The sequence below is a fragment of the Gnatocerus cornutus genome, chromosome 5, assembly GCF_029298725.1.
Source record: "Gnatocerus cornutus isolate USDA-ARS CGAHR chromosome 5, icGnaCorn1.1, whole genome shotgun sequence".
NCBI classification, from domain to species: Eukaryota; Metazoa; Arthropoda; class Insecta; order Coleoptera; family Tenebrionidae; genus Gnatocerus; species Gnatocerus cornutus.
Window position 1 is genome coordinate 8,738,024 of NC_142237.1, and position 27,471 is coordinate 8,765,494.

General features: G+C 35.4%; 5 protein-coding genes across 6 annotated transcripts in view; 1 reads left to right on the top strand and 4 right to left on the bottom strand.

Annotated features, from left to right (window-relative positions):
• LOC148174150 (uncharacterized) overlaps nucleotides 1-13,987 on the bottom strand; it is a 61,173-nt gene extending 47,186 nt beyond the window's left edge. The window contains exon 1 of the mRNA XM_088037424.1: nucleotides 13,944-13,987. The gene's annotated coding sequence lies outside the window, so the exon portion shown is untranslated. The remainder of the gene's footprint in view (nucleotides 1-13,943) is intronic.
• Nucleotides 1-27,471, top strand: part of LOC148174149 (uncharacterized) — a 104,070-nt gene that overhangs the window by 53,969 nt on the left and 22,630 nt on the right. Inside the window, exons 7-9 of one of the 2 annotated variants that reach the window (XM_088037419.1) lie at nucleotides 20,253-20,543; nucleotides 21,578-21,692; nucleotides 26,114-26,716. In XM_088037419.1, coding sequence (XP_087893545.1) covers nucleotides 20,253-20,543; nucleotides 21,578-21,692; nucleotides 26,114-26,649 — 942 coding nt within the window. In that variant the 3' untranslated portion in view covers nucleotides 26,650-26,716. Of the gene's footprint in view, nucleotides 1-20,252; nucleotides 20,544-21,577; nucleotides 21,693-26,113; nucleotides 26,717-27,471 lie in introns of those variants that run through there. The other variant, XM_088037420.1, reaches the window with a different exon arrangement.
• pck (Claudin superfamily protein pickel) lies at nucleotides 21,709-23,045 on the bottom strand. Its single transcript, XM_088037431.1, has 4 exons — nucleotides 22,892-23,045; nucleotides 22,773-22,839; nucleotides 22,383-22,720; nucleotides 21,709-22,341 (listed from the first exon to the last, which is right to left on the bottom strand). The coding sequence occupies exons 1-4, from the start codon at nucleotides 22,938-22,940 to the stop codon at nucleotides 22,097-22,099; spliced, it is 699 nt and encodes a 232-aa protein (XP_087893557.1). The 5' UTR covers nucleotides 22,941-23,045; the 3' UTR covers nucleotides 21,709-22,096.
• sinu (claudin family member sinuous) lies at nucleotides 23,157-24,385 on the bottom strand. The gene is made up of 2 exons (XM_088037432.1): nucleotides 24,169-24,385; nucleotides 23,157-24,116 (listed from the first exon to the last, which is right to left on the bottom strand). The coding sequence occupies exons 1-2, from the start codon at nucleotides 24,184-24,186 to the stop codon at nucleotides 23,448-23,450; spliced, it is 687 nt and encodes a 228-aa protein (XP_087893558.1). The 5' UTR covers nucleotides 24,187-24,385; the 3' UTR covers nucleotides 23,157-23,447.
• Nucleotides 24,952-26,086, bottom strand: kune (claudin). The gene is made up of 2 exons (XM_088037433.1): nucleotides 25,889-26,086; nucleotides 24,952-25,836 (listed from the first exon to the last, which is right to left on the bottom strand). Exons 1-2 carry the CDS (start codon nucleotides 26,022-26,024, stop codon nucleotides 25,310-25,312), a joined length of 663 nt encoding a protein of 220 aa, XP_087893559.1. The 5' UTR covers nucleotides 26,025-26,086; the 3' UTR covers nucleotides 24,952-25,309.

A 27,471-nucleotide genomic window follows, 5' to 3' on the forward strand; every position in this document is an offset into this window, starting at 1 on the left:
TGGGGACTTGGAATATTAAATTTTTGCAAGTGGGAGCGAACAGCGCTCTTGGGGGTTGCACGCATTTTAGGAACATCCATCTTTAACGGAAACGGGTTTTTCAAATAATTGTGGCCGAACACATCAACTTTATCAATAAATATAAATAATCAAATTTGTTATTTGTTGTGGGCATAAAAAATTCGCCCGGCGCATCCACCATTTTTGTCATTACTTTATTATTGAGTACAACAATTAATTATCCATGCAAGTTAAACTTGATTTTATGAATACGATGCACTAGTTTCAACATCTGCATGGAATAAATACTCGACGAAGCAAGTGCTTTTTACTGCCAGATTTCGTGTTTACTGTCATAGATAGGAATTCCTTTAAAAATGAAACTGTTTCCTGCTTTAACATCATTCGTTTTATTGCCAATAGCTTTGTAGGATTTTATTGTTTTGGTTTATGGTCTTCTATGCAAACCATGAGTCTAATAATATTGTTCAAACTAAAATTACATTGTGATTATGTTATTTGCAACGATCTTACAACATTATTTGGTAATTCTTTTAATCTGAATAAAGTGCACCACTCTGAATATATTTTTCTAATTTTGACGGAACTTTGAGAACGTATGCTTTATAAATTTTTTCTAAATAATTTTAGCTAGAATGCTTTATTTTGTAATATACTGAATGTTAAAAGTTCGCATTATTTTCATGCATAGTTAAAAAAAATAAATTCTCAAAATTTTTACATGAATATAATAGAATTTATGTTAGTGGGATATAGTAGCCAATTATACACATTTTTAAGAAAAAAGTACTTTATTTACATTACTTGATTCTACCTACTTTCAAATGGCGGCTAAATAAAAAATTTCAAGTTTTCTAAAAGTGGAACAATTTTTATTTTTTTAATTCAAAGTCAAGTATTATCAAAGCTTTTTTTTTCTTACAACAAACAATATTTTTTTGGCTATTCTAGCTCACTAATACATTTTCTATAATTGTCTTGTAAAAATTTCTATTTTTTTAGTCTATGCGCGAAATTTAACGCTGCATTAACTAAAGTATTCTTCCCAAATTTATTTTCTGGAAATTATGAAGTATTATGTTCTGAAAGATATCAAAGATTCGTTGAAATTAGATTTGGATTTAGTCATATTTGAGCTTTATATTTAGTGACGCCAGATTGAAATTACGCAGTTTTTTAAAATTAAAGTAAACAAGAAGTCAAGAAAATTCTCTGATTTGAGGCAAAAAAGAAACGAGACTTATTCTTTTTATAGCTTTGTAGTAGTTCGATTAAAATCAGTTAAGATGTACAGAAAACTACAAAGAAAACATTTTCGAGCAGACAACAGAAACAAAATTTCATTTTGTTAGGTAAATGCTGAGAGTCGTTAATAAAGCTAATAAATTTTTTGGACTTGATGTGGTATTACAATTACTTTCTACAAAAATAACATGAAACTCCTACAAGAAACAAGCTAATAACGTCAAGCTAATGGAGAAAGCACTTAACTAATTTAATCAGATTAATTTTAGATTTATTTATCGACATGAGCAGATTAAAGAGGACTTAAGTTATAGAACATGAATGTATGGCGTTTTCAACGAGGTCTCTTATCTCTCGTTATGAAGGCAGTTTCTGTATTTTGATTTGAAACCAGTTCCTCAGAATGTCATCAAGAGCCGTCTGAAATTGAAGCTCATTCCAGCATAAAAATTCTAATATGAAACGAGAGAAATTGCGTTCACTTTTCATCGTATTTCATTAGAATATTTATGGACCCGACATTATTTTCCTATTATATTTTTTGTCGTTTTCGATCTATTTCCGTAAGTCCAGCTGTCCAGCTCCTTTTCCGTCGTAAAAAACAATATAAATTGGCGGTATAAGTGACGTCGGATAAGAATTGCTCCACAAGCCACCACTAATGTTCTTTTTTCCGGTCGAATTAATTTTTTGTCCCCCCTCACTAAAAACCTTCCTGTGCCATTTTCTATGGAATTTAAGCAAAGCGACCGCTGTTAAACACCCCGCCCGTGTCCGGCGAAACCATCCAGTGAATATAGACTACGCTCCTTCTACTTTTATGGACTTCGTTCAGCTCAAGTTTTATCGAAGACCGACTCCTTTATGACTGTTTATTCTCCCAAGCATTAGAAGCTCTCTCCTTGGGGGTTTTTCTCACCCCCTAAAGACAGCAGTCTCAACTTTCGTTCGTCTCACGCGTTAATAATGAAAGATAGTCTCGGACGGTTTTGATGGCTCAGATAACCTTATTTGTGTCGTTGCGGGGGCACTAACTCTTCTCTAGAGGCTACTGATTTATGTCGGTGCGAGTTTTTCGTTCATTTCTCCTGTGTATAAGCGAGTGTGCACGGGAGGCACAATAAACCAAGAAGATTTGTATCAGAAGACAAGAAGTGGAATAAACCGATTTCATTTGCATCGTAAAGCACTGCTTATGCCAACAATTGAGGTAGGCCCTGATGGAATTGTCGGGTCAGGAGATTAGATGGGACGTAAGGGCGGGTGGTGGTCACGTGGCGGATTTATGGAGGCGTTATTACGGCGTTCGGAGGCGGTGTGAATGTGAAGGCTATCGTGGGACATGAGAGAAACAAGTTTTTTTCCTTAAAGATCTATTCTTTCGTCGTTTTCAAGCCTTTCAAAGAGTACGTATTTACATTTACTACAATCTTATTACCGATTATGTGTGTATGCATAATGGTTAGAATTTTTAACGCGATTAATCATCCTCCAAAAATGGTGGATGCGCCGGGATAAATTTTATTCTATTTTTATTATGGTTTAATTTATTACATTTACATAATAATTCAGTTAGAACAATAACAATAAATTAAACAATGTAAATTAGGTAGAATTATGTACATATTTGCAATATTTTCATTTTCATTCTAATCTGCTGACGAGAATCTGAATGATGTGACTCGGTACCAAATAACAAATTCCAGCAGATGCTTTCATGCTTTTAATTTTAAAATATTTTGAGGGTAATGTACTTACTTCTGCACACTGCTTTTTACTTTTACAACTTGGAAAAATTCAGCAATAGATTATCATACGAAGTGGGATATATGTAAATAGGTTAAAACTTGCTTTATGTGAATAGAGGACGCTTTTTTGCTTCAGGAAATGTAATTAATAAAATTTACAACATGACATTTTAGGTACCGAATCTATGTCACAGGTAGCAATCAATATGGCAACTAGCCGCCATTTTGTTCAAAGTAGTTCAATAAAAGAAGGTGAGAGGTGAAAAAGGCAATTACGAGTACGTTCCTCAGAATGGAAGTTTTCAAAAGAAAAATATTACACAATTGGTGAAAATAACTGATGCGCAGAGGCAGTTATTTGTAGCTTTTTTATTGGAATGGTTCAATTTAGCAGTCGTCAATTTGAGTGGCGTCTATTGCAACTTTTTTTCGTTATTTGTTTTACACACGCAATAAAATTTGTTTGGAGAATACGATTTTTTGTTTGTTTGTTCCGAACTATATTTCATGCATGGTAAACGATAAATATTCCTCTGTTGTTGTTAAAAAATTTCCATTTATGTTCGACATGTACGTCAATCATTTCAATGTAAGGTATTAAATCTAGTTTGGCGCTATCACGTGGCACATAACGTGTAGAATGATGATGGACTGCTAAATGCGGCCACCGTAATAAAGTCAGCCTAGCACACGGGCATCACCTTTAACTATTTATTAGGGCTCCTAAACATGTGTTCACATTCTCGCGGAGTTTCTAGCAGCTTTAGGGAGGCGGGTGAATAATTTATATGTTACCGTAACCTCCTGATGATGGCTCCTGATCACGCGAATTTACATGCCAGACTCTGGCATTTTCCAGCTTGCTAATAAGGTAATGACCGAAATAGAGAGGCTAGCACACGAGGGCTTTACAGCTATAATAGACAAAACGATATTAAATCCACGAAAACGGAAATAATTTCGATGTAAAACTGCAAGATTTAATTCCGTTTAAGACCGTTGGCGTTGTCTCCATCACCACCTTACTTTTTTCCTGCTTTTCTATAAACTATTCTTTTTTATACATTTTGACGGTAGCACAAAGCACCGGGACACCAGCAGATAATGTTAGGCAGAAAAAGTTTCCCGATGAAAGTGAACGCTTTCACATTTTCCTCGCCTCGTCTTCTTCAATAAAAAGCTTTTTTATCCCGTTACATTTTCGAACAGATTCCCTGTGTTTATTGATTGTTGTTTGGTTTTCCGCTTGGTAGAACAAGTCAGGAACACCTGAACGCAAATTTCTGGATTTTGATTGATCGATTGTTTTCTAAATGTCGGATTTCCCGAAAATCACACCCACTGCTTTTTAGGGAGGGAAGCCATTTATCAATGGCTTATTTGTGCGTTACTCATTGTATTCGAGTTAATTGGAGGCCAAACATGGAAATTTTACGCAGGGGAAAACAACGCTGAAGACTTGTTGCTTAGGTAATTTTTCACGGTGATTGAAAATTGGAGGATGTGCTGAAAACATGGAGTTTTTGTGGAATTAAAAATACCATAAACCAATCAAAATTGCTTGTTGGTGGACTGAAAACCATCGCGAACCACTCAATCACAGGAAATGAAACGTTAAACATCGTTTTTGCGCGCTTCTCGTCTGGACATTTTTGCCCGCTTTTGTTACACTCGAATCGAGGGGTGAAACACATTTCTCATTTCCTGTTAAGTCTACAGATATGAATACTTCAGATTTGACGTTCGGAGGTATAATATGTAAAAATGACAAGCGACGAGGACGGATTTTGCTTAGTTGATTACATTAAACACGTCTCTCTGGGACTGGAAAGTTCAAGGATCTGAAAACATTAATGACCTAGCAGAAAAATAAAGTTTAAGCTAATAACTTTCATTAAATATAATTTCATTGATGTTTGAGATTTATAGCGGCCATGAAAATTCATACTCACTCAACACTTTCGGCAGTAAAAGTGGTGGGCTGAGTAGAACATGTGTTTTGGTTGTTTTCGATAAACAGAGATCGATAGGTTTCTAATTGACGGGTAATAAACACCATGTGGAAATATTTTTGACTTTCAAGTCTATACACATTCCGGAAGTTAAAAATCAACTGTAATTAGGTGTGAGGGATGTGGCCACTTTACAAATGAAAGAAAAATATGTTCTGCGTATTACAGAAACTGATTTCAGGATATAAATCATTTTGTTGACACTATTGTAACGAGGTAAACAAATTATAGTCCGAACACGATTTGACCCCTTTGGGAAATATTCTAAATATTGTAATCTGTCATTGTAGGAATCAATTCTTTTTCTAGTCATCTGTAGATTTTAATTCGCTATTTTTTCTGTGGATCGTCAATAATTATTTATATGCTGGCGGCATTTGCTGGAGAGACGTAAAAACCTTACAGAGCAAAATTTGAAAAAAGCGTTTAGGCCGATAAACTATTTAGAACGGAATTCAAAATGTTGATTCTGACACATTAACAATTCTATCTAAAGCAAATGGTGTTAATAATACTTTGTTGGATAGTTTTGTTGTTGTTTAAAATGCCTATGAGCGGCCAGTGAAATTTGACTTCTTTGCCGCACTGCTGGAACTTTTCCATACTGATAGCGCATCTGAAAAGTGTGCTTTTGAATTGAAGAGGCCAAAAAATATTTTAGGCAGCACAGATTAATTGAGAGACACTTCTGGGAAAGTTTATTTCTGTTGAACGTCAACATTTCCACTTTTTTCAAATAAATTTCTTGACGTACTTAGATCTAAAAACAACGCCAAGTCCTCGATTAATCAAAACAAATATTCGCACTATTTTTTCCCTGCTCGTTCCATGTTAATCGACCTGTTCTTAACCCAACATAATCCATTAGCGTCGCTGATGATCTCGCGATTAATTATAAGTACTCCACCCTGTATACCACATCGTCGCTTCTCCAGGGTGCAATTTACGACCTTGTGATAAAGCATCCCTTAAGAAGGTTACTAATTGCCCGATCTCTTATCGAAAAACTTCCTCCGGAGTTTGTTCGCTTGGAAAAACAACCTTATTTAACGCGATACGCGATTTTAATACTATTTAGTTGGGTTTAAGAAGGGTCGCAAATTTCCGGCACGTCTAAGCCATTATCGTTAATTAAACGTCCGAAACAAGGACCACTTATCGGATTTTATACCCGTCAAGTGCTCGGACATGCGTAGATAAGAGATGTGGCCAAATTTTCCCTCAATGCTAAGTCACCGGTGTGTCTAAATATCAACAAAACTGATTTATTTCCATTCGTTTTTTCGAACCGTTTATTTCCGTTTTCGATAATAGCATTTAAACGCATCACAAAATCGATTTTAAAATGCAATTTCAAGTTCCTGACATTTGTATTTTTGTATAGAAAGCTGGTTCGTCCGAGATGTGTAGATTTCGTTATGACGCGAATATCAATTCCTATTATGATGAATGTTAGACGTCTGCGTGTCTGCCAGTTTTGTGTATTAAAACTTGGCACGTTCCAGATGTTGACCGGGCTTTCGACAATTGGTGGAAAATTGAGGCAAATTTTATTTCCAGTTTAAAAGCTGCGAAAGTCCGACGGTGATTTACTGCGAACTTAATTTCAGAGCGGGTCGTTGATCGTGTCATAGGTCGGGAATCTGAAAATATGTCACGAGAATGGGCAAAGTCCTCAACAAAAGAACGGAAAATTGTATTTTGATATTTGTTTCGATCATGCCGTCGTTGTAATAAAGCTAAAACAAACGAGTACAAACCGGCGCCACACCCTTCCATCTAATCTCATGAATAATTCAACCCTATTCAAGCAAGAACCTAATTACACACTTGTAAATACGAATGATAAATAGCGGATTTACTGTAAAAAATTAATTACACCACCAAAAATTCCGTATTTAATCAAATTTTATATAAACTGCCAAAGCAATCAGTTCGCGTGTTTTCCTACCAGGGAATGTTGAAATAAATTTCCACGCGGTACCTACAATAGTCCATTAGTTCCTTTTATTTGTTTATTGTAGCAATTGTCGCACATTCCGTTTTTATTTCAATAGCGCGTTCCGTTTGGAATAGTTTATCGTTGCGGTGTTTCCGTAGCAAAGTCGGGAAAAAGATTCAAAAGTCAGTCTTTTCCCTACATATTATAAGCGTGTTTGCTACAGATAAAAACCAATTTATGACTTTGCGACTGAAAAATTCTCATGGATCTAATACTCTTGTTAATTTATTACTTTACATTTTACTACAAGTTTCATTATAAAGTTTTTCTTTTGTGTTTACTAGTGTTCAAGCGGGGGAGGTTTATGGGGTGTCATAAATCACGAGTTTTATAAAAGCTCCACGTGAAGTACATACATAATGAGGGATAGATTACAAAGTATTTACTTTCATTTTAGCCAGACTGTAATCATTATCAGGGATATATTTATTAAAACTGGGACTAAGTTTAAGAGCTTTTGCTCTTACAGAATAAAAAGTAGGAAATATCAAACAGAAGTTCTAAAAACGGTTTTGGTATTCCCTATATTGCATGACATTTTCACAAGAAACTGGGATATAGTTCAGACAGCTAAGGATAGAGAGTTTTTAGATGTTGTGAAGAAATTTTTATATTTTTTGCATCTTTTTTAATTTTTTTTTTTAAATCTTTGTGATGCTTTAAGAGTAACATTATAGGATTGTTTCCCACGCTTTAATAAACTCCTTAACGCACTGTTTTGTGAGTTGGTTCTTCTGTCAATTGTTTGTCAAAACTATGAGATTCATTTAATAATAAACGTCTTTTGATGAAATTATTCTTTTCTTTTAAAGTTTCCAAGATCTTTGGATTTTCAATATTCTTACACTTCAGGATTTTTTTTGTATTAGAATTATAATAGATGTTTCGAAAATATTTAAATTTTTTGTTTAAATAATAGCTGATGTTATCAATAGAATATTAAAGGCGTATCTCCTTTTTATCCAAGAAAAGGTCTATAAACGCGTTGTAAGAATGTGGCTCCACATAAAAAATATCGATCTAATCGCTTTCAGTTTTGTAGTGATTGTACTGCTAATGTTCTCAAAATAATACTCCTAAAATTTCAAAAAGCTCCGTGGGTTGTGAGTGGGTTGTTGTCCAACTTTATTGAAGGGCTGAAAACACTGCAGAGCTGTGGGTGTAAGAGACTCAAACATGTTAAAGTTAACCCAATAAGTGCAAATGTTGGAAAGTTATCAGTCGAAACTTTCATTCATACTGCTGTAGTCTGCAGCAACATTTTATATAAATTATAATAACCTAGATCAGTTAAGAAACTGCTATCAGATCTATTTTAAAACTTTGTCAATTGCCGTTTTTCTCCTCGAAGTTCGTTTTCTCGGTCAACCGTTCCCAAACTTAAATCTGTTGATTCAGTTCCAGTCTTGTAAACAAGACGTAATTTCGCGAGCTGCGATCTAATACAATACCCTTATTCACCAAAGTTCGCATTAATCAAATCAAACATTCAGATGCCTCAACTCATTTATGGAAAATAATAACGCATTTCTAAAAACAGTCTCAGTGACGGAGAAAAACTACAGTTGTTTACAATAACATTGAAGAAAAAAACGAGCTCCTAACAGCCCCCAGATGCAAGTTTTCTTGTTATAATTTTATTTAGGGCGCGGAATTGAAATCGCCGATAAAATCCAACTCCTCTTTGAAATTTTTATGATAGAAGCGAACATTTGACATGAAGGAATCGACGGATCGGGACGTCGTGACGTCATATGACCGACGTTTGTGAGCACAAGAACGCAAAAAAATGAATTTTTAATGGATGAAATGTGTTCTGTCTTGAATAAATACGAAATTTATAGCTCCCTTAAGTAAATAGACTCGGCTCCGGCGGAAAATTTCCAGGAATTTTGAATTCTCGCCACGTTGCTTGGGTAATTCGCAAGCTGTTCCAGATGATCCGGAGAGACACTGTGATGATGTCGGTCCTAGTTTGTTTTTTAATAACAGCGTAACTAGTACGAAATTTGTGCTGCCCCGTCGTCTGCGGTAATAAATAATTATTCTAGTTTTGCAGAAATTAATTTCCACCTAAAACTCACTGTGTAGCTAGGAGTACTTATTCTCTTGAAATGGTCGCAGTTAAATATAGTTTGCAGGAAGTTTATCAAGCTAAGCAGGAATTTTCTCTACAATAACTGCCAAGTTTAAAGAAAATGGATACTAGTGAGCTTTATTCCCGACAGGAATGCGCATTAAACTCGAAGCAGGAATTTCGTACAAATTCTTGTTTTACTATGACATTCACGCTATAAAATATCACAATCAAAACCGCAATAACTCACTGGATTCTTCCGTGTGCAGTAAGCAAGTTTATGTCATTTTGAACGCGGTCCTTGCCCGAGACTCGGCAGGAATTTCTTTTGTTAAAGAAAGTGGTGGGTAGTCCTTGTTTTGACGCAGGACTGACATCCGTGAATATGGAAATCAGAAATGAAAGGAATCACTATATCAGGTTCTCGGAATTACGTGAATTCCTGCTGCGACGGTGATTTGCCACGAATTCCTGCAGCTTGCATTGGAATTAGATTTCCGATTCTTACTTCCTTGATTGTTAATTCAACCTCTTAGGATTGACCCTCTGAAAATTTAACCTGAAAGTGAAGAATACACGCGCCGTTATCATAGCTATGCGTGAATCGATGAAAAATTCAGATCTCGCTAGAAATAAAGCCTACCCTTGAAAGCCGTAAAAGTTTAAACCCGTGACTGCGCATTTCAGCACAAATCATCAAAACATACTTTAAATATTCATCGATTTATTTCCGCCCCCATTATGCTCTTATTAATCTAGCAAAGTATGAAAATAAACATCTCTGTACTATTTTTAGACGAGCAAACAAAAATCGACGCAGCGACGAATTTAATAAATTCATGATGGGAGCTCTTCATTCGAGCGGATGTACCAGCAACAACAAGAAGAAAAGAAGATAATTTGCGAAGCTTTTGTGTAGGGTGGCTTTGATGTTTTTAAGGCGTTTAAGGTGGGAGAACGAATTTTAAAAAGACGAGGTTTGATGGGTTTCGTTTATAATGATTCTAGTTGCAATTTTAATTAATCATCGAAAAGAACGTCAATTACTTTTCATACTTTTAATTTGATGCTGGCAGGTACTTAGGTGGTCTAACAAGCTTGGCATTAAAGGAAATCGATTTTTATAATTATGAGTTTCTGAATGGAAAGGTCAGTAATATTCGTTAATGACACAAATACTCCAATCGCAATCAAACAATGCATAAGAGGGTTATAACAAATGACGTAGCAGGTGTTCATGAAGGAACAAAAATAACTTTACTAATGACGTCAAGTTTGATGAAAAAAGGGTTGAGTTAGCATGTTATCAATGTTATCATATCATATCTAGATATGTTTACATTAATAAAAAACATAAATATTAACACATTTTAAATAAAAAATGTTTTTCTGGTTAGAGACCGACAATACATTGGTCAATATTTTTAAATTTTTCAGTCGGTTATACAGTTAAATCTTGTTCGTGTGTGGGACGTTTTGGCACGTTAGTTGAAGCCTTTCCAAACAGATTACATGCTGATGTGTTTACATCTTTAAAATGAAAGCTTTCATTTACACTTTGTATGTCTGTATCAGATCCGAACGCGTAAATATTCTATAAAAGCGAATGGTTTAGTCGGGGAATTTTCATCCTGCCTACAAATATTTAATTATAGTCCACAACGAAATAACCTAAGAAAAAGGAAAATCGATGCGAAACACAGAACTGAAACTTTTCCAAGAATTTCCTTTCTTAACTTTGAAAATACGCGTTCATTTCAAACATATTATTTAGACGTGATGAAAATCTGGATAAAACGAGAGTACAATAATACTCAATTATTACTTCAACGTTATAAAAGTTAATTCTTGAAATTTGACGATGAAACCAAATTTACTAAAGATAAGTTAATTTTATGCCAGGCTCTTTCAGTTATGTGTCAACTGATCTGAAACGTGCTAAATTGGAGACGCTGTTTAGTTGCATGTTACAAAATTGCAACGAATCGTCGTGTTTGTAATTATAAAAGAATGATGAAAATTGTTGGAAAGCGCAGCTAAATTTGTTGAAACATGCAAAACTACAGTTTTTAATTTGAGTGTAATTAGTTTATGGTGCATAACTTTCAAAACATGCATGCAGGTCGAAAATTTCAGTGTTCTTAAGTGGTAAATGAAAACTTAAAGGTAACTTCAATGAAGCGTTCATATTATCACCGGAAGAGCGTAACAGCTGCTAGCGAAAGGAAAGTAACGAAATTTCTCACCTGATGAATTGTGCAAAACGAACATTACAATTAATGAAAATTACACTAGTCTATAAATTTTGAACGAAATTTGTGCCTACTAAAGCAGTGGAAATTTATTTCTTAAAAGTAGAAATTGCCTTCTGATTCTAAATCCGAAGCCCATTTTGCTCGATCAGGTCAGGACTCGGAGATAATTGGTGTTTTTTTAGTACACCGCACTCACTTTTGCTTAACAACTTGAAAAATTATGAAACTTTATAAAACATCATTAAATAGATAAGCTTTCCAAATAAGTAAGCTTTCCAATGAACTATAGAAGTCGCCGGGGGAGTTACTTTATGTTAAGATATTTAAGAAAAACTGATGAAAATTTCGAAAAACGAACGTTTTTTAAAAACGTGTATATTTTGTTACTTTTATTGCTACAGTAACGAAATTTGCCTTGGTAACTACTTTTAAGTTGCTTATTAATCGCGCCAAATTACAAATTTCTAGAGCAGAAGAGACTCTTTTTAAAAATTTATATTTAAAGATCCACCTTTTCCTCATAACAAAGTGAAGAATGTGATTGAAATCGGAATAAAGCAAAAAAAAGAATTCGTGCGATTGGCTGGAGTCCTCTTTATCAAAGAAGTTTTTATAATAAAAACGCATCCGAGCAACCAATTCGATTATCATTCATTGGCTGGATGTCCAAAACTGTTGTTTATTGGATCGATTTTTTTGCTAATTAAATTAGGAACAAAATAGTGCCACTTATTCAAAATTTCTAAATTTTGAGTTTTTTGCTTTATGATTTTGAAATTTGGTGGAGTACACGACTCAAAAATAGTGACTTTACCAAACTTCATTGCTGTAGCTCTAAAATTACCAAAATTACAAATTTTTCTGGAAGATGTAAATTTTTGCTTAGACTTCAAAATAAACATTTCTAAAATTTAAGGTTTTTGCTCTACAATTTTGCAATTTAGTATCCCAAAATATATCCCAAATTGCATGTGAAAATTATTAAAAACAGCGTTTTAGGACATTAGATTTGTTTTTCAAAAATACCATGAATCGTACTGACTCTAAATACTTATTAAATTGTGTTCCTAAAACACTAAAGAAGAACTGAAGAAAATTAAATTTTTCTACAGTAAAATCTAAAAAATCATTTAACAAGAATATCTCGGAATCCTGATGGAGCAAAACGAACTCGGATTCTGGAGACCATTCCTCTTTAGAAATGACTTTCGACTTCTCATTTGTTGTCTTGTTATTTGGAGAAGCGTCAAGTAAAAATTGATGCAGCAGCAAGCGCAAGTTCATCCAAAAGACCTTTCACGACCGTTTACAACAAGAGAATGTAGCAAAGGTTGAAAAATCACCAAACAAACTTAAAGATCTAAACTTTAAACGAAATGTACAGAAATATTTGTAGAAAAATCAACCTCACCCCACATGACCCATTTCATTTTTACATTAAATTTAAAACCGTTGTTTGTTTTCGAGATCACAGCTCAAATGCATGTTGCTCTACATTTCATTCATACAAAAAAAAATGACGAATCAATTCATCACATTTATAAAACATTGTCATTGTTTTACCTAGTAAATATTGTTTGAATTCACCGGAAACACGTTTGATTAAATGCTTATCACATCAGATCTATTTAGGGTCCAATCTGACAGTTCTATAAATAAATAAAACTGTTATTATTTGTAAAAGTGACAGTGTACGGAACAATAATACCGACACTGTGTTTATCAAGTACTTATTATCAGTTTTATCTGTTATTCATTTAATATTATTATTAATTCTAATTTCTTTGACCTCGCTACCTGAATTACTTTTTTCAGGGAAATTTGGATTGAATTTATTTATTTCGTCAGACACGATTCCAGTGGACGTCAGAACAAACCGAACAGAAACTATATTTAAAAGACCTATAATCATTGACTGCAGTTGTCAGCGAAAGTTAAATATTTAATCACAGTAATACTCGCTTATTTCACTTATACCCTCATTGATTTTTAATGTTGAATTTAAGGGTAAATACACATTTCTTCCTCAAAAGTCAATAAACAGCGGTTCTACCGATTCGATAAATTTTCGTTTATCATTCCATCGGGGAAACCTCCACTTTCGTGGATGTATTAATTTTATGTTCACTCCCGTGTGTTTTACGCAGCGCATCACCATTGACCTACGCAATCTTTATATGTTTAGCGAAGGCCAACGCCTACACGCACACGCTCTTTGGACCGAGACACGAAATTTACCAAAGAAAAACAATAGGATCATCTGCAACTCGTCTATCGAGACTTTATATCCCTTTTGTTTCCAGAGCCCATTTAAGTAACGATCCACAGGCCAGATTCTCCTCGATGAATATTGAATGTAATCTTATGAAAAACGCGTGCTTTTCATCCCCTGTTGGGGCTAGTGCTGAAGAAACGGTCTCTACTTTAGTAAGTGTCGAATCGTTCCATCCATCCCTTAAAATCCCCAAATCAAAAAACAACCAATTTCCGGACAATCCTCTTTTCGACTTACTTCCGGTCGACTGATCCGGAAAACAACAATATGAACAAGAGGAAAAAACAAAAAGCAAATGTGTCTTCTACCTTCAAAATTGATGATGGTTCTTCTGATGCGATTCTGATGGAGCAATTTTTCTCGAATTTTGACAGATTACATTCACTTTTTCGTTAGTTTTCTTTACATGCTTTTCGCGAAAAAGTGCGCTTCGCGATACACCACGTTCTTCTTCGCCGTATGAAAAGCGGGATGACGACGTTTCGACATTGTGTAGTTTCGCGGCGTGAAAGCGGCACCTGTGTTGCACGCGTGCATCATCCGCACACTGGACTGAACAACGACGTCGGCGTCGAGACGACGCGGTATAGGGGTGGGACGACGCATCCCCACCATTGCACAACACCGACAGATATTTGACTACGTTCGATAGGGATGCGAGAGATACATGCTCGGTGAAAACAGGAAATTGGAAATGTGTGGAAAAATGTGCAACGTGCACCTTTCAACGACAAACTGGCCCGAAGGTGATGATTACTGTGAAGACAGAAAGGAAGAAGACCGCTTTTGAGGTTGGAGGTGTTGTAATTTGGGATAATGAAAGACACGGCGCGGATGCTCCTGAGACTTGAAGGAAATTTTATTAGGGTATTTTCGGGAGCGCAAAGCCGAGTGGTATTTGACTTGCACGAGTCGAATTTTCTTACAATTTGTTATGTCGTGGATGTCACACATTTAAACTAAAAATTTGAGAAGAAATTCGCTCCTAAAACGTATTTAACTTCGTCACTTAATGAGCACTCTGATTCACGACGTCAATCGCCATCACGAAAGTCACTAGAATTAAGAACGCCTTTCCTGAAGTTCGTTATAAAAGGATATAAAACTCCTTGGCTCTAACTCTAGTGATTCCGATCTCTCTAAACAAGGACCTTCTGATCCAAAATACAATTTCGTCCATTGAAACCCAGATACCAGAAAATATTCCCCCTCGTTTTTTATTAAAATCCAAATAAATTTTTAATGTTCCAACTGAACCTTTATCGCGATGCATTTAAAATTCGCTTTGGACCAACATCAAAGACTCTCGAAATTCGAAACCCTACGTCTGTCAGTCTTAATAAAGGCTTCCGTAAGAGCCGTTTGTTTATTTTGCCACCGTCCCGATCCATTTTAACTAATTGCCCGCGTAAATCACGAACGTCTTTGCACAAATGAAATCCTCGAAATCATTGAACATAACATCTCCGAAATTAGACTTCGATGTAGCTTAAATTAAGACAACATAGTCTTAGGTCTGTTGGATTAATTACGCGACAAGTTTCTAGTGCTGATGAGACTGCGAGGGGACGATACAATTAAAATAAAATTGTTGGCAAGAGACGAATCGATGAAGTTCGTGTCTTTGCCGGAGGAATTTCAATTAAAACGAGGATAATAGAGTGGCGAAGAGGTGGCGCATGCTACGTCTTTAGAAGTTGATATAGCGATTTCCAGGGGCATTTTAACAAACATACTTGCCAACACTTTTATCTCCTTTATATTTAAACACAGTCATTGATTTCAAATAAAACCGTTTTAACTCCTTGTAAAAGTACATCTAACTTACGATGTCTTTCACAAGAAAAATAAGTACAAACTTAGCTTTTAAATTCTGTTGGAGACACAACACTTTCTTTGGAACTTTAGTAAACTCTTCTAGCCGCTCCCCAAGTCCGAATTCTCTTGAATCGCAGGGCCCTCGAGTGAACATCTTCGAGTGGTGCTCGAGTTAACGTGTTTAAGACTTTCATTGTTCAGAAGTAAAACCTTAACTTTCGCCGAATTTCTTGATACAAATCATCACGACTTCGTAAAACGGCGCTGTTTTCAGAAAGGAAAGCGAAATGAGCGCACGATAAAGCTCAATTTTTCATTTCGTAGCTTGCCAAGTGTTCCCGAAAGAAAGCCTTGTCATTACGGCCTCTCCATTCATGACTAAAACACACCGGAAGTCAGTTCGCTGAGCTGTCAAGTTAACAATTTGGTAAGCTTTCGATTAATTCAGGGTATTTCGTGCTTAATAAACAATAAAACGGTTTTGATACTGGAAAGCTGGTGATGATTAGGTTGAACATGTTGGGAAGTGAAATTGTGCAGTTGACAGGTTGTTGGAAACTGCGTAGTTGGAAAATGTTATTGCTTGCTTTTGTCCGAGGGAGTTTCCGTTGGTGCATTCTAAAATCTTTGAGGAAGTTAAAACAAAGTCCACTACCGGTCTAAGTAAAGACAGCATAAATGTTCTTTGTGTTGATAAATCCACAAAGGCAAAACTGCCCAAGTAATGGAAATCTTTATAACAAAAGATGAAATGTAGAATTGATAAAGTGGGCGTCAAAAGGTTGTTTCAAGGAAATCGTATTTAAAAACGCTTTACATTATTACTATGTTGCTATTACATAAAGTCAAACTTTTCGTTCACTAGAGGTTTTCTGGTTCCAGGCTTCCAAAATTCTCAGACTTCAAAATTTGGAGTTCTTGGACTTTTAGATTCTAAAATTGGTACCTCAGAAGCATAAGGGTCTATCTCCAATTTTTGTGAAAAATGAGTTAAATAATGTTTTTTATTAATTTTTACATCTTCTTTAAGGCAGAGAAAAATAATCCCCATTAGATGAAAAACAAACGATTTTAGATTTCTCTAAGAAACTAAGTACTACATCATGTTACAAGCATAAAGAACCAACTCCTTACAGATCTACATTTCGAGGTGATTTTGTTACTCAACTGATCTAAACTTACTCAAATTGATGATAAACGCAAGTATATTTTTTGGGAATACTAAAGAAAAAAAAACGGGTATTGAAACATTCATTAAAATTTTCATTGTAAGACCAAAAAAATGCCACCATTTTTTTTAAGGTCCTGTAATTTCTTTATTTTTTATGCGATTTTAACGACATTTGTGAAGATTATCACTCTCGACTGCCTTATTAAGAGTATCGAATTAGAAAAATTTAGACCGAAAAAGAGAATTTTTAAAAATTTTGATTTCGAGGAGCAAAGAAAAACTGTTGGTTTTTGACCAAAGAAAAATGTGAGCAAAAATTTTTAACGACCTGTAAGTTCTGCATTTTTAATGCCACTATAACCAAATTTGTGGAGTTTATAAGTTTTGACTGTCTTATTAAAAGTACTGATTTAGAAAAATTTAGACCAAAAAGGAGAATATTTAGAAATTTTTATTTGGACAACTGTGAATGGGTCAATTTTTTTCAACACTGTAATTTCGTTATTCTTAGTGCGACAGGAACAAAATTGAGGCATGTTGTTTTTTTTTGTTAGTTTTAGTTAACTCCGGCATGCGTACTTATTTGTATCACAGTTTCAAAAATAAAAAAATACAAAATATGAAGTTATTTTAAAACTATCTTTGCTAAATATTAAATGGCAAAATACAATTAACTAGTTGGCTCTTGGAATTCTGTAGAACTTTTTTTGTGGACTATAACAGCTTTTTCGAGGTCTTCTTTATTCCATAGTTATAACAAATAAACAATCCCAAATTAATATCGAACGCCACGGAAAAACGCGGTCCACGAAAAAATGCGAGATCTACAGAATTCCGAGGGCCATCTAGTCCTTCCCTAAAATTCGTAATTTTAGAATTATAGTGCAACATTTTCAAGAAATTACAAAATTTTGAATTATACGCAGAACTTTACCAGAATTTTGTCTATTCAGATACATAACTGCGTTTCACCGTTCCTTTAAACCACCATTAAACTTTTATCAAGTATTTCTTCTTTCTACAAAAACTAGCAAAAAGAAAGTCGTCTCATCAGTCGTCTCAATAAGTGCGTGCAACAGAGGCTCTTCGTAAGTAAACCGACTAAAGTAGTCTCTAATTTCATAAACCATTTAAATTTTAGTGGAAAATGGCAGAGAATCCAATAATCGCTGCTCTAAAATGCCATTGTCAAGCATTACTTAAAGAAACCCGCATCTGTAAAAACGGGCACACCATGTGCTCAAAGTGTGCCGAAGAGTTGAAGTGTTGTCGAAGCTGTCAGGGGCCTATAACGACTGCCAGAAACTATGTTATGCAACACATTGCTGAGGCTTTTCAAGCTGCAGTATCCGTTCCTGATGCTGTTCCAAAACCCGATTTGGCTCCCAAGGCAGATGCAGAAGCTCCCAACGCAGAACTAGTGACTTCACGTCTAAAGTGTCCGAAGTGTGTTTTGAAGTTTCCAAAAGAGCAACTTGTAGAACACATCGTGATGTATCACAAAGCGCTGATCTATGAATTTTCCGGCAGAAAAAGAAGCACAAACTTTTTTTTGTCCGCGGGTTCGTGTATCCGACTGGTTCGCTACACGGGATCTTTATTTATTATCCACATAAAATTTTCTGCACAGCATAATTCATTTTTCGTGAAGGTTGCTGTGATAAATAATGAGAGGCGCAGCTACATTTATAATGTAAATAATGGAAATATGCCGATTGAAGTAATTCCTTACGAAAATTTTAAAACTACTGATGCGGTGTCTTTTTTATTATGTAATCCAGTCATTGTGGAAATTTCACGTCGCGAATAAAATGTTTTTGAGTTTTTAAATTATTTGATTTTATCTATTTTATTTTTATTTTTAAAGCATTGATCAATTTTGTAATTTTCTATTAATAATAAAGCATTATCTGTCAGCAATATTTAATTTAAAATTCCCGCGTTAACAAGGTTGGTAGAATTAACGTGCGTTCTAGTAATATCACTAATTTGCTAAAATTTAGATCAAAAAGTCAAATTTTTAGAAAATTTTGTTTTAAAACCAAAAAAATGCCAACATTTTTTTTTTAAATCCTGTAATTTCTTTATATTTTATGTGATTTTAACGAAATTTGTGTAGATTATCACTTTTGACTGTCTTATTTAGAGTGCCAATTTACAAAAATTTAGAGCAAAAAGGAAAATTTGTAATAAAATTTATTCCGAGAAGCTAAGAAAAATTAACAAAAAAAACTTGAACGCGCTTTAATTTCGACATTTTTGTTGTCACAAGAACGAAATTTGTGAAAGTTTTTTAAAGTTAAATAGTCCATAGAAGTTGCTGAATTTGGGTTAATTTTAATATATTTTTGTTAGCCATTATTTCTAATAACGTATTACCTTTTTTGTAAAAACATTGTTACTTTTTTTTTAAAGTTTCTATTACTAAGTGGGACTTAAGTCCAGATAATCAATTTTTCTTAGGACCATAAGGAACCAAGTGTAAAAATATGCCCAAAAAATTATTTTTGGATCAAAGGTTACGACTATTACGCATGATTTGAAATAAATAGTCATCAATAACTCGCAATTTGCTCTTAGGTAAATTGCATATTTGAAAAGAGATTAATAACACCACCGTGATTTTTTAGAATACCTGTTTTGTTAGTTTTCTCAAAACTATAATTTATGGAGACAAACCCTTATGCTTCTGAGGTACGAAAATATATTTTGGATAATAAGTTTCCATGCTTTCAGATTCGTAGATCGTCAGTTTTCCAACTCACGAGTCATTAAAAACAGAAACTTCTTTCAGATTTAATTCCTTCGGTGAGAGATTCACCTTTAGAGTAACGAATCGCATTACTTTACATGCATGAAAGTGCAGAATGTGATAAGCCGACAAATGACAAAAATAAAAGATTGTTCAGTTCTAACCCTGTGTACCTACCCATTTGTAGAAATTCTCGTTATCTCCAATTGCAATGTAATTTTTTGTCTGTCTCTCCTAACGGATTTGCATTTATTAAAAGTTGGGGAACTTTTTACGAGCGACTTTATTCCCTTGCTAACTTCTTTAAAGGCCACTTATTCATGCAGAAAAGGAAGAATCGCCGTTGACGTCAGAATTGGAATTTTTCCGTGTGCAATAAAAGTGAAAACCGAACATCATCGTTTATCACGGTTTTGTTAGCACGTTCGACGAAACCGGCATGATTCATTTATATTTCATCAAAGCGATCAGAATTTTGTGGGAATAGGAATTAAATGACTGTTTTTGGACGGTGTAATAATGGGGCTCTCGGTGTAATTCGATTCATATTGACTAAGTAATTTTGGTTAATTTTCATCCGATAATAAATTTATTAAGGCTGCTATTATTATACTCCACTCGGTCAGTCTGGGAAATATTTCGAGGGCGGGAAATGGCATTTCCATAATCAAATAAAATAATGGAGCCTGGAAATCGGACTGGGATTACGGCTACCAATAAAATAACAAACGGAAGGGATTTATTAAACAAACATTGTTGATTTCCAAATCAGCTTATCGAGTTATCATTTATACCCGGATTATACGTAAAACAAAAATGTTACTATTAAGTAACAAGATACGGAGTGTTAAAAATTTTTAATTGTCCTTTTTGCAGTTGGATGGCCGCATCCACTTCGGCAAATCGGTGATGACTGGCGGAGGAGTGGCAAGGAACATCTGCGAGTCCCTTTCTAAATTAGGATGTCGTCCCTTCTTCATATCGGTTGTCGGCAACGACCCCCAAGGGGATATTTTGAAAAATTTCATCCCACAAGATAATCGAGCGAACGTAAAGGTCTTAGACGGTCGAGCCACGGGCCAGTGCACCGTCATTTTGGATCGCAACGGTGAATGTAAATTTCTAGCAGGAGACATGGAGATTCACCAACATATAACTCCACAAATGGTAATTTCTCATTTCCATTTTTTGCTCTCAATGCGTAATTATGTGTGCACTTCATTATATCGTCCTCTCAAATTAAGTCCTTCGAAATTTCGTTTTTGCTAGCGTTTCTTGTCGCCAGGATTAATTAAATGGGTGAATTGTAAAGTGTTTGTGTCTACTAGACGAGGGGTTCTTACAGGCAGTACAGAAGTTGTAGTTTGGATTTTTTGTACGTGGACGAAATTGGTAAGAAACCCTTGAGGAAAACAAGTCGACGACCGTCTGGAATGTCTTGGTAAATTAATGAAGGTTACCATTAAAGGGAGGTAGTAATTAAAAGTGCTTGCTTTGACTTTTTCTAACAACCCCAGAGACGGCCATCAAGTTGATTCAGATTCTTTTTATATACGAAAATGGAAGCAAAAAATCGTACTTAGATTTGGACGATCGAAAATTTCTAAACTTACGCAAAACAATAATTTTATCGGATTTTATTGTTCGCTAATTTCAAAACCAATTGTCATGCAAGGCAAGAAATTTGGATATTAAAACTTTACGCTACGATTGTCGTATCCAGATTTAAAAGAATTGGTTTGCAAACAAAGAATTTTCTATAGAATAATAATGAGTTAAAAAAATAACGCCAGGAACCGAGATAGCATGAAAAAATTGAGTGAAAATTACAGTATCAATTCCTGGAACGCTCGGGATGTCGAGAACATGGAAAACTGGCAGCATTCCTGCACTTGTAACTTCTAACAATGTTGTATTGAAATTCGGATCAACTCAATTGAGATATTCAGTCACTCCCCAGTTTGAATCATCGATTTCATGGACAGATACCGCAGACAGATTCTTTTAAGAAAATGTCTCGTCATTTTAATAAAATGTGGATGTTTTTCAAGTTTTATTAGCCTTTTTACAGTCTTACTTGGCGAACTGCTTATCATGGATAAAGTAAAAACGTATTTTAACATTGGCGTTATCTTATCGAAAAATAAATAAATCGTCATTAGCGTATATTCGTAGTTTATATAACCAAGACTTTGTTTTAGATTCTCGAAAATGAAGAGGTGATCGCAAAAACACCACTGCTGATTTTTGATGCAAATCTGGGCCTTCCGGCAATTGAGACACTATTGGATTTAGCAACTCGTCATAATGTACCAGGTGAGTAAAACATCAGTGTCGTTAAACATACTTTATTGTGCATTTATATTTATACACATTTAATCAGTTATGAAAAATAGCTTATCCAAACTCTGGATACAATATTGCTAATTTATTCCTATAAACGTAATATAACATTTCTAAAAATATCAAAAGTAAAAAACATCAATTCTAAACCTAAACAAGATCCAAAACAACAAATTTTTGATCCGATTCGCATGCATTAAGAATTATTGGACGGAATGTGTTATCTCCATCGAAATTTTCACATTTAGTAGTTAATTATAAATAAATGTACGTTAGTGCTCATAATATCGTTATACATGTTGATATTCAAATAACAAAAATACTTTCAAGTGATTAAGGCACAGTATGCGCTCTTATATTATAAAATACAAATAATTTTACCATCCCAAACGATGTTGGGGGTTGGGGTGCATCTGCATTATGAGACTCTTCGCCTCCCTTCTGAACTTGTAACTCTGACGCGCTTCATAGTACAACGCGACAGCAGCAAATCCATGGAAAAAGAATGAAATCACTGCCAAACCATAAGACCAACACAAGTAATTGAAGTTGGGGTACATAAGCCAGTCGCGTCTAACATGGGAGCCTCCAAAAACAGCCACAGCAAAAAACATAAACACACCTAAGAAAGAAATTAAACTGTTACAAGAAATCAATACTCACTTGTTGTTGTAACTGATACAAAATTAATGGCTGAGAGGATCCATTCATACTGTAAGACGAATTCGAGTGGCCAACGGCACAACTGGAGCGCCATCAACACCTGTGAACTGAAACTCAGAAGAAAAGCCATGGTCACGAAAGCTTGCACAGCCATGAGCCATGGGGGAAGCAGCCACTCACGAATTACGTAAAATTCGCGGCTGAATACGTGGTGACAACCGTTGAAAAGATGGTCGAATTGGTAGTATGGATAACGGAAGTTTTCAAAGCAGTACTCCCAGAGCCCCATATTTTTGAACTCTGAGAAAGTTTCGTCAAATGATTTGACCCAATATGGGCTGTAAACAAAAAAATTTAGTTGGTGGGTGAAGAGGGGGCTGCGGAACTTACCTGCAGAAGGCGATCATGAGGAATAGACCTCCGATGTACGTCAATAGGGCCCCATTTACCAGATAACCTAAAAAAAGAAGGTGTGTCAAGGGTTGTTTGGAGGAAAGTTTTATACATACTGGAAGCTTTGGGGTAATCGTTCTTCTCCACCGAGTTTGCCCTGACCATTTTGGTCAAAGTTTAGCTCAGTTTGTCGATTATTCGTAATAAAATATTAGTAATCGGTTAGGTATTTTCGATTGTTTACACCTGTCAGGTTGGCTATTGTTGACACAATAAAGCCACGCCTACTTCACGTTACCACTGCAGCACGGTGAAAGTTCCCAGGAAATTTAAAAAATGCGGTCCAATGATTAAGCTTATCATTTTACAGGAAGTAAAAACTAGTAAAATACTTTATTTATTTAACATTTAATTGCATTACAAAGTACGGATATATAAAGAACTTGATATGATGTAAATAAGGCAGCAAGTTATTGCGTCGTTGCATGTCATGAGTTAAAAAATAATTATGAAATAATTACACCTAAGAACGACAAAATACAATCTCGTTTTCCTACGGAATGTTTAAACTTAAAAACTAACTAAAAAAGTGGTCAAAATGGACGTCACGATAATAAAAAATAGTTATAAATTTGTACACTGTGTGGACGGAATGTGTGATTTCTTCAATAGTCAAGTTTTCGTCTCTCTTTCAAGTTCAAATCTTGTTTGGGACTCCATTAATTGATTCCTCTTCCGTTTTTGAACATACCAGTCAGTCATGAACAGGCTCGAAGCGACTAAACAGGCGATAACTCCAATGCAAGCCAATACAAAAGACCACCCAAAGAAATTATTATCGTGTCCGGGCATCCACCCATTTTTATTGGCACACGATGCAAAAACTATAACGGCAATACCCCCGCAAATCCCACCAAACAACAAAATGCACGCATTTAACTGAATCAATAGAACAAATTGTTTCATATCAGGCCCACAACACAAGAAATATAATAACGTTAAAATGGCACTTATCAAAAGCGAGATGAAACACAGCGTAAAGAAGAACTGTGTCGCCACCATGAACCCTGGAATGAGGAAGCCCCTGATTTGATCATATCCAGTGGTAAAAGGATCATAAATCCATCGACACCCGACGAAAAATCGCCTTTCATGGACATCAATAGGGTCAGCTAGAGACCGAAAACAATGCGTCCACAGCCCTAAACGGTCGAGTTTCGCCCCTGTGATCCTGTAGTCGGACACTAACCAACTTGGGGTTGAAAAGGCAACAGCGATTAAAATGAATGCGACTACGAAGAAGGCTATGCCGACGTTTCCAGCCAACGAACGACGTTTGTTCTGGAACAAATGAAAGACGCTACTTTGTGACATATACAGACTGTTTATTTACCTCGTCGTATTCGGCCATTCTTTGAGTCGTTGAGATTTACAGATGAGGATTGTTGAATGGGTGGTGCTGGGATTAGTCACGATTTAAACTTGTGCACAGAACCAAGGTTTAGTTGGTTATGTTTTGATGACATTTGTTGTTTTCAACGACGACGCTGATTTCTGTATGGCGTTGACCACACCTGTTTATGGGTCTACTGATGAGGTCATTAGTTGTAGAGAGCGGCACAGAGATGTAAACCGCTAAAACTGACCCAAATCAGGAATTTTTCTTTTTTTTCTATTTGTCTATAAAGAATTTCCCCAGGAAATGAACATTTGTGTAATTTTTCTATGATATTTCACACTTTATGTCACCAAACATTTTTTTATATAGTTTTTAACCACTAAACAAAAACTCTATTATAAAATTATTGTTATTTTTTAAATTTCAAATTCGCAGAACAGTTGCAAGGCCATTAAACGAAATCATCATCCTCCACGATCTCTCGAAATTTATTAACGGACTGACTAATCCCGGGACTGAATCACCTATTAATTAATTAATAATTACCTACCTTGCTGTTCCACTCCTATGAAAAACGAACCCGACTATTTAAAAGGATGGTAGTTAATTAACTTACGCCGCGTAGACAAGACACCCATTGAAACATGTCCCATGCATATGAATACTTAGTTTTCGACCCATTACACAACGGAACAAATTACTTCAAGGTCTCGTCCATAAACACAACAATGGATATACTTGAACTACTTGAAAAGGAAAGATTTCCAAAACCCTCAATATTTTCTCACATTTCATTTATTTTTTCACGTTATACGATTTTGTACAAGTAAAAAGTGTCTTACACTAATGTACTCTACGTTTAACAAAAACATAATTGAAGGATACAATGCACAATGTGCCTGAGTCAGAGAGCACATTTTGCAGTAGACCCTGCATTTACCTATTAAAATACATAAAAAAATTATATATTAATATATAAAAAATACTATCGTTATTAGTATAGCACAAATTACAAATATAAGGCATCATTTGATGTGCTTTGTCGGACGGATTACAAATAAATATAGATCAATCAACATAATACATAGATTACACAAGAATCAAATTAAAACGAAATTCGCATTGCAAGCTTAACTTAAATGTCAGTGTGGGATGGTTTTGGGACCTCCATACTGTACTGAGACGCTGGTCTAGACCTCTCAAGTTGTCTGTAACGGATCCGGCGCCCCTCAACTAAAAAGAGGGCTCCTGCAGGCCATAATAACAATGTTCCCACTACTGCAAACGCGTAAGACCATCCGAGATCGTTGTGTTGCCAATATGGCATCCAATCTCTTCTGTCTCCATTCATGCCAAATGTAAGAACAGAAATTAAACCACACAACCCAGCAATCCAGTGGTTCATAGCATTGCTCATTAATAAAATTAAATACTTGTCATGGTCACGGCTACAAAAACAGAATATCCAAGTGAGTGCCACGGCTACTAAAACTAGAGTCATGCATAAAGTGAAAAAGAACTGAGTGGCAATAAAGAAGCCTGGCAGTAAGAAGTCATGAATTATGTAGTATTCCTCTTCGAACACCCACCAACAACCGGTGAATTTATTGTCGTAGTGGTGGCGAAAATCCTCGAAATTATCAAAACAGACCTCCCAAAGACCTGTAATCAAACGTTGCCACTCCTAGTTTAACTTAGGTTAGTTATGTCATACCGATTCGAAGGAACTTCGGGTCGGGGATTTTGCCATCATTCACCAGCCAGTACCCTGAACAAAACGCTGTCAAGATAAAGAAAAATGATGCCACTGATAAGATAACAGCACAAATTCCTGTTTTTGTTTTCGCCATTTCGTTGTTGATCGTTTACTTTTTGACAGTCATTAGTCACTATTTAGGGATTTTCTTTCTGTCACTAACGCGGGTTTTTTGAATTTCAGTCCTCTATGAACCCACGGATTTGGCAGTGTGCACCAAACCATTCCAAGCGAAGAACTGGAAGGCTATCAAATTTATCACTCCAAATGTCGACGAATTACGATGCATTGCAGAATATTTTAACGTGCTTCCTGAGAAAAAATATGCCAATAAATGCACGGAAGTTGTTGCGATCGCTTCCAAATTGAGCAAGCATGTGGAGAACATAATTGTGACTGTCGGGGCTGATGGAGTTATTATTGGGAGAAGAGGTAAAGCGTCGGAACCATTTTTAACTCCAGGGAGAAATAATTTTGAAATTAGACACTATGTTGGAGATAAGAGTAAAGTCGTCGTTAGTGTCAGTGGAGCTGGAGATAATTTAGCCAGCGGCATCATTGCTGGAATTGTGTCTGGTTTAACTGAAGAGAAATGTGTCTCGATTGGTTTATGCGCCGCTGAGCGCACCATAGGAGTCTCAGGAACTGTTCCAGAAACTTTATTTGGAAGGAACCATCCCGCCTGGACCACACCAGCCATCTATAAAACCCTGCTTTAATAAGCAGGAAGAATTTTTTATTGAAATATTTTCTATTTTATTACAAATAAACATTTTTCTGTATCAACGTTCGATTTTTTTTCATTTTCAAAATTTTAGTAATTTTTTAATATTTTGGTTGGTACGTTGTAAGCATTACGCTGGTGAAGTTTTATCAGTGACTTGTTAGATCTAACAAGTCACTGAGGGGTCGATTTCAAGTGTGACTTGCGTTACTGCAAATCCCATTTGCAACATAGCAACGCCAATCACATTGCTCATACCTTGACAACGGTTGCAAATTTGCGTTAACGCAGTGACTTGAAATCGACCCGTGAGTTTTATTCAAAACACTACTATTTATAATACATTTTAAAATATTCATAGTCAAATTTACAACTCATCTAAAATAATTGCAAATTGATTTGACTCTGTTCATCAATGGTTGAGTTTTTTATTTATAATTTTTTGAACTTTAAAATTCTTGGTAAAATTTCGGACTGCATGGTTGGCAGCAGCACGGGGGCGTCACTCTATAGACCCTTGTGGTACCTTGTGGAGATTGACATCGCCGACTCCATCTTATACCAAGCCTGTTCAATAGCTTCCGAGATCTGTTCCCGCGAAGTAGGCCATGAGTACGTGAGGCGTGCGTACACTAGCGCCACTCTCGACAATTTCTTGAAACACAGTTCTCGCATTTTTTGATTTTTAATTATATATTTCTGATTAGTAGCCGTTTCCGCGAAGAGAATTATCTGTTTTCTTTATGGAAGTTCAGAGAAATCGCTTTCCTTGCATTCCAGACGCCGTAATTTTTGATGAATTTACCCGACATACCTA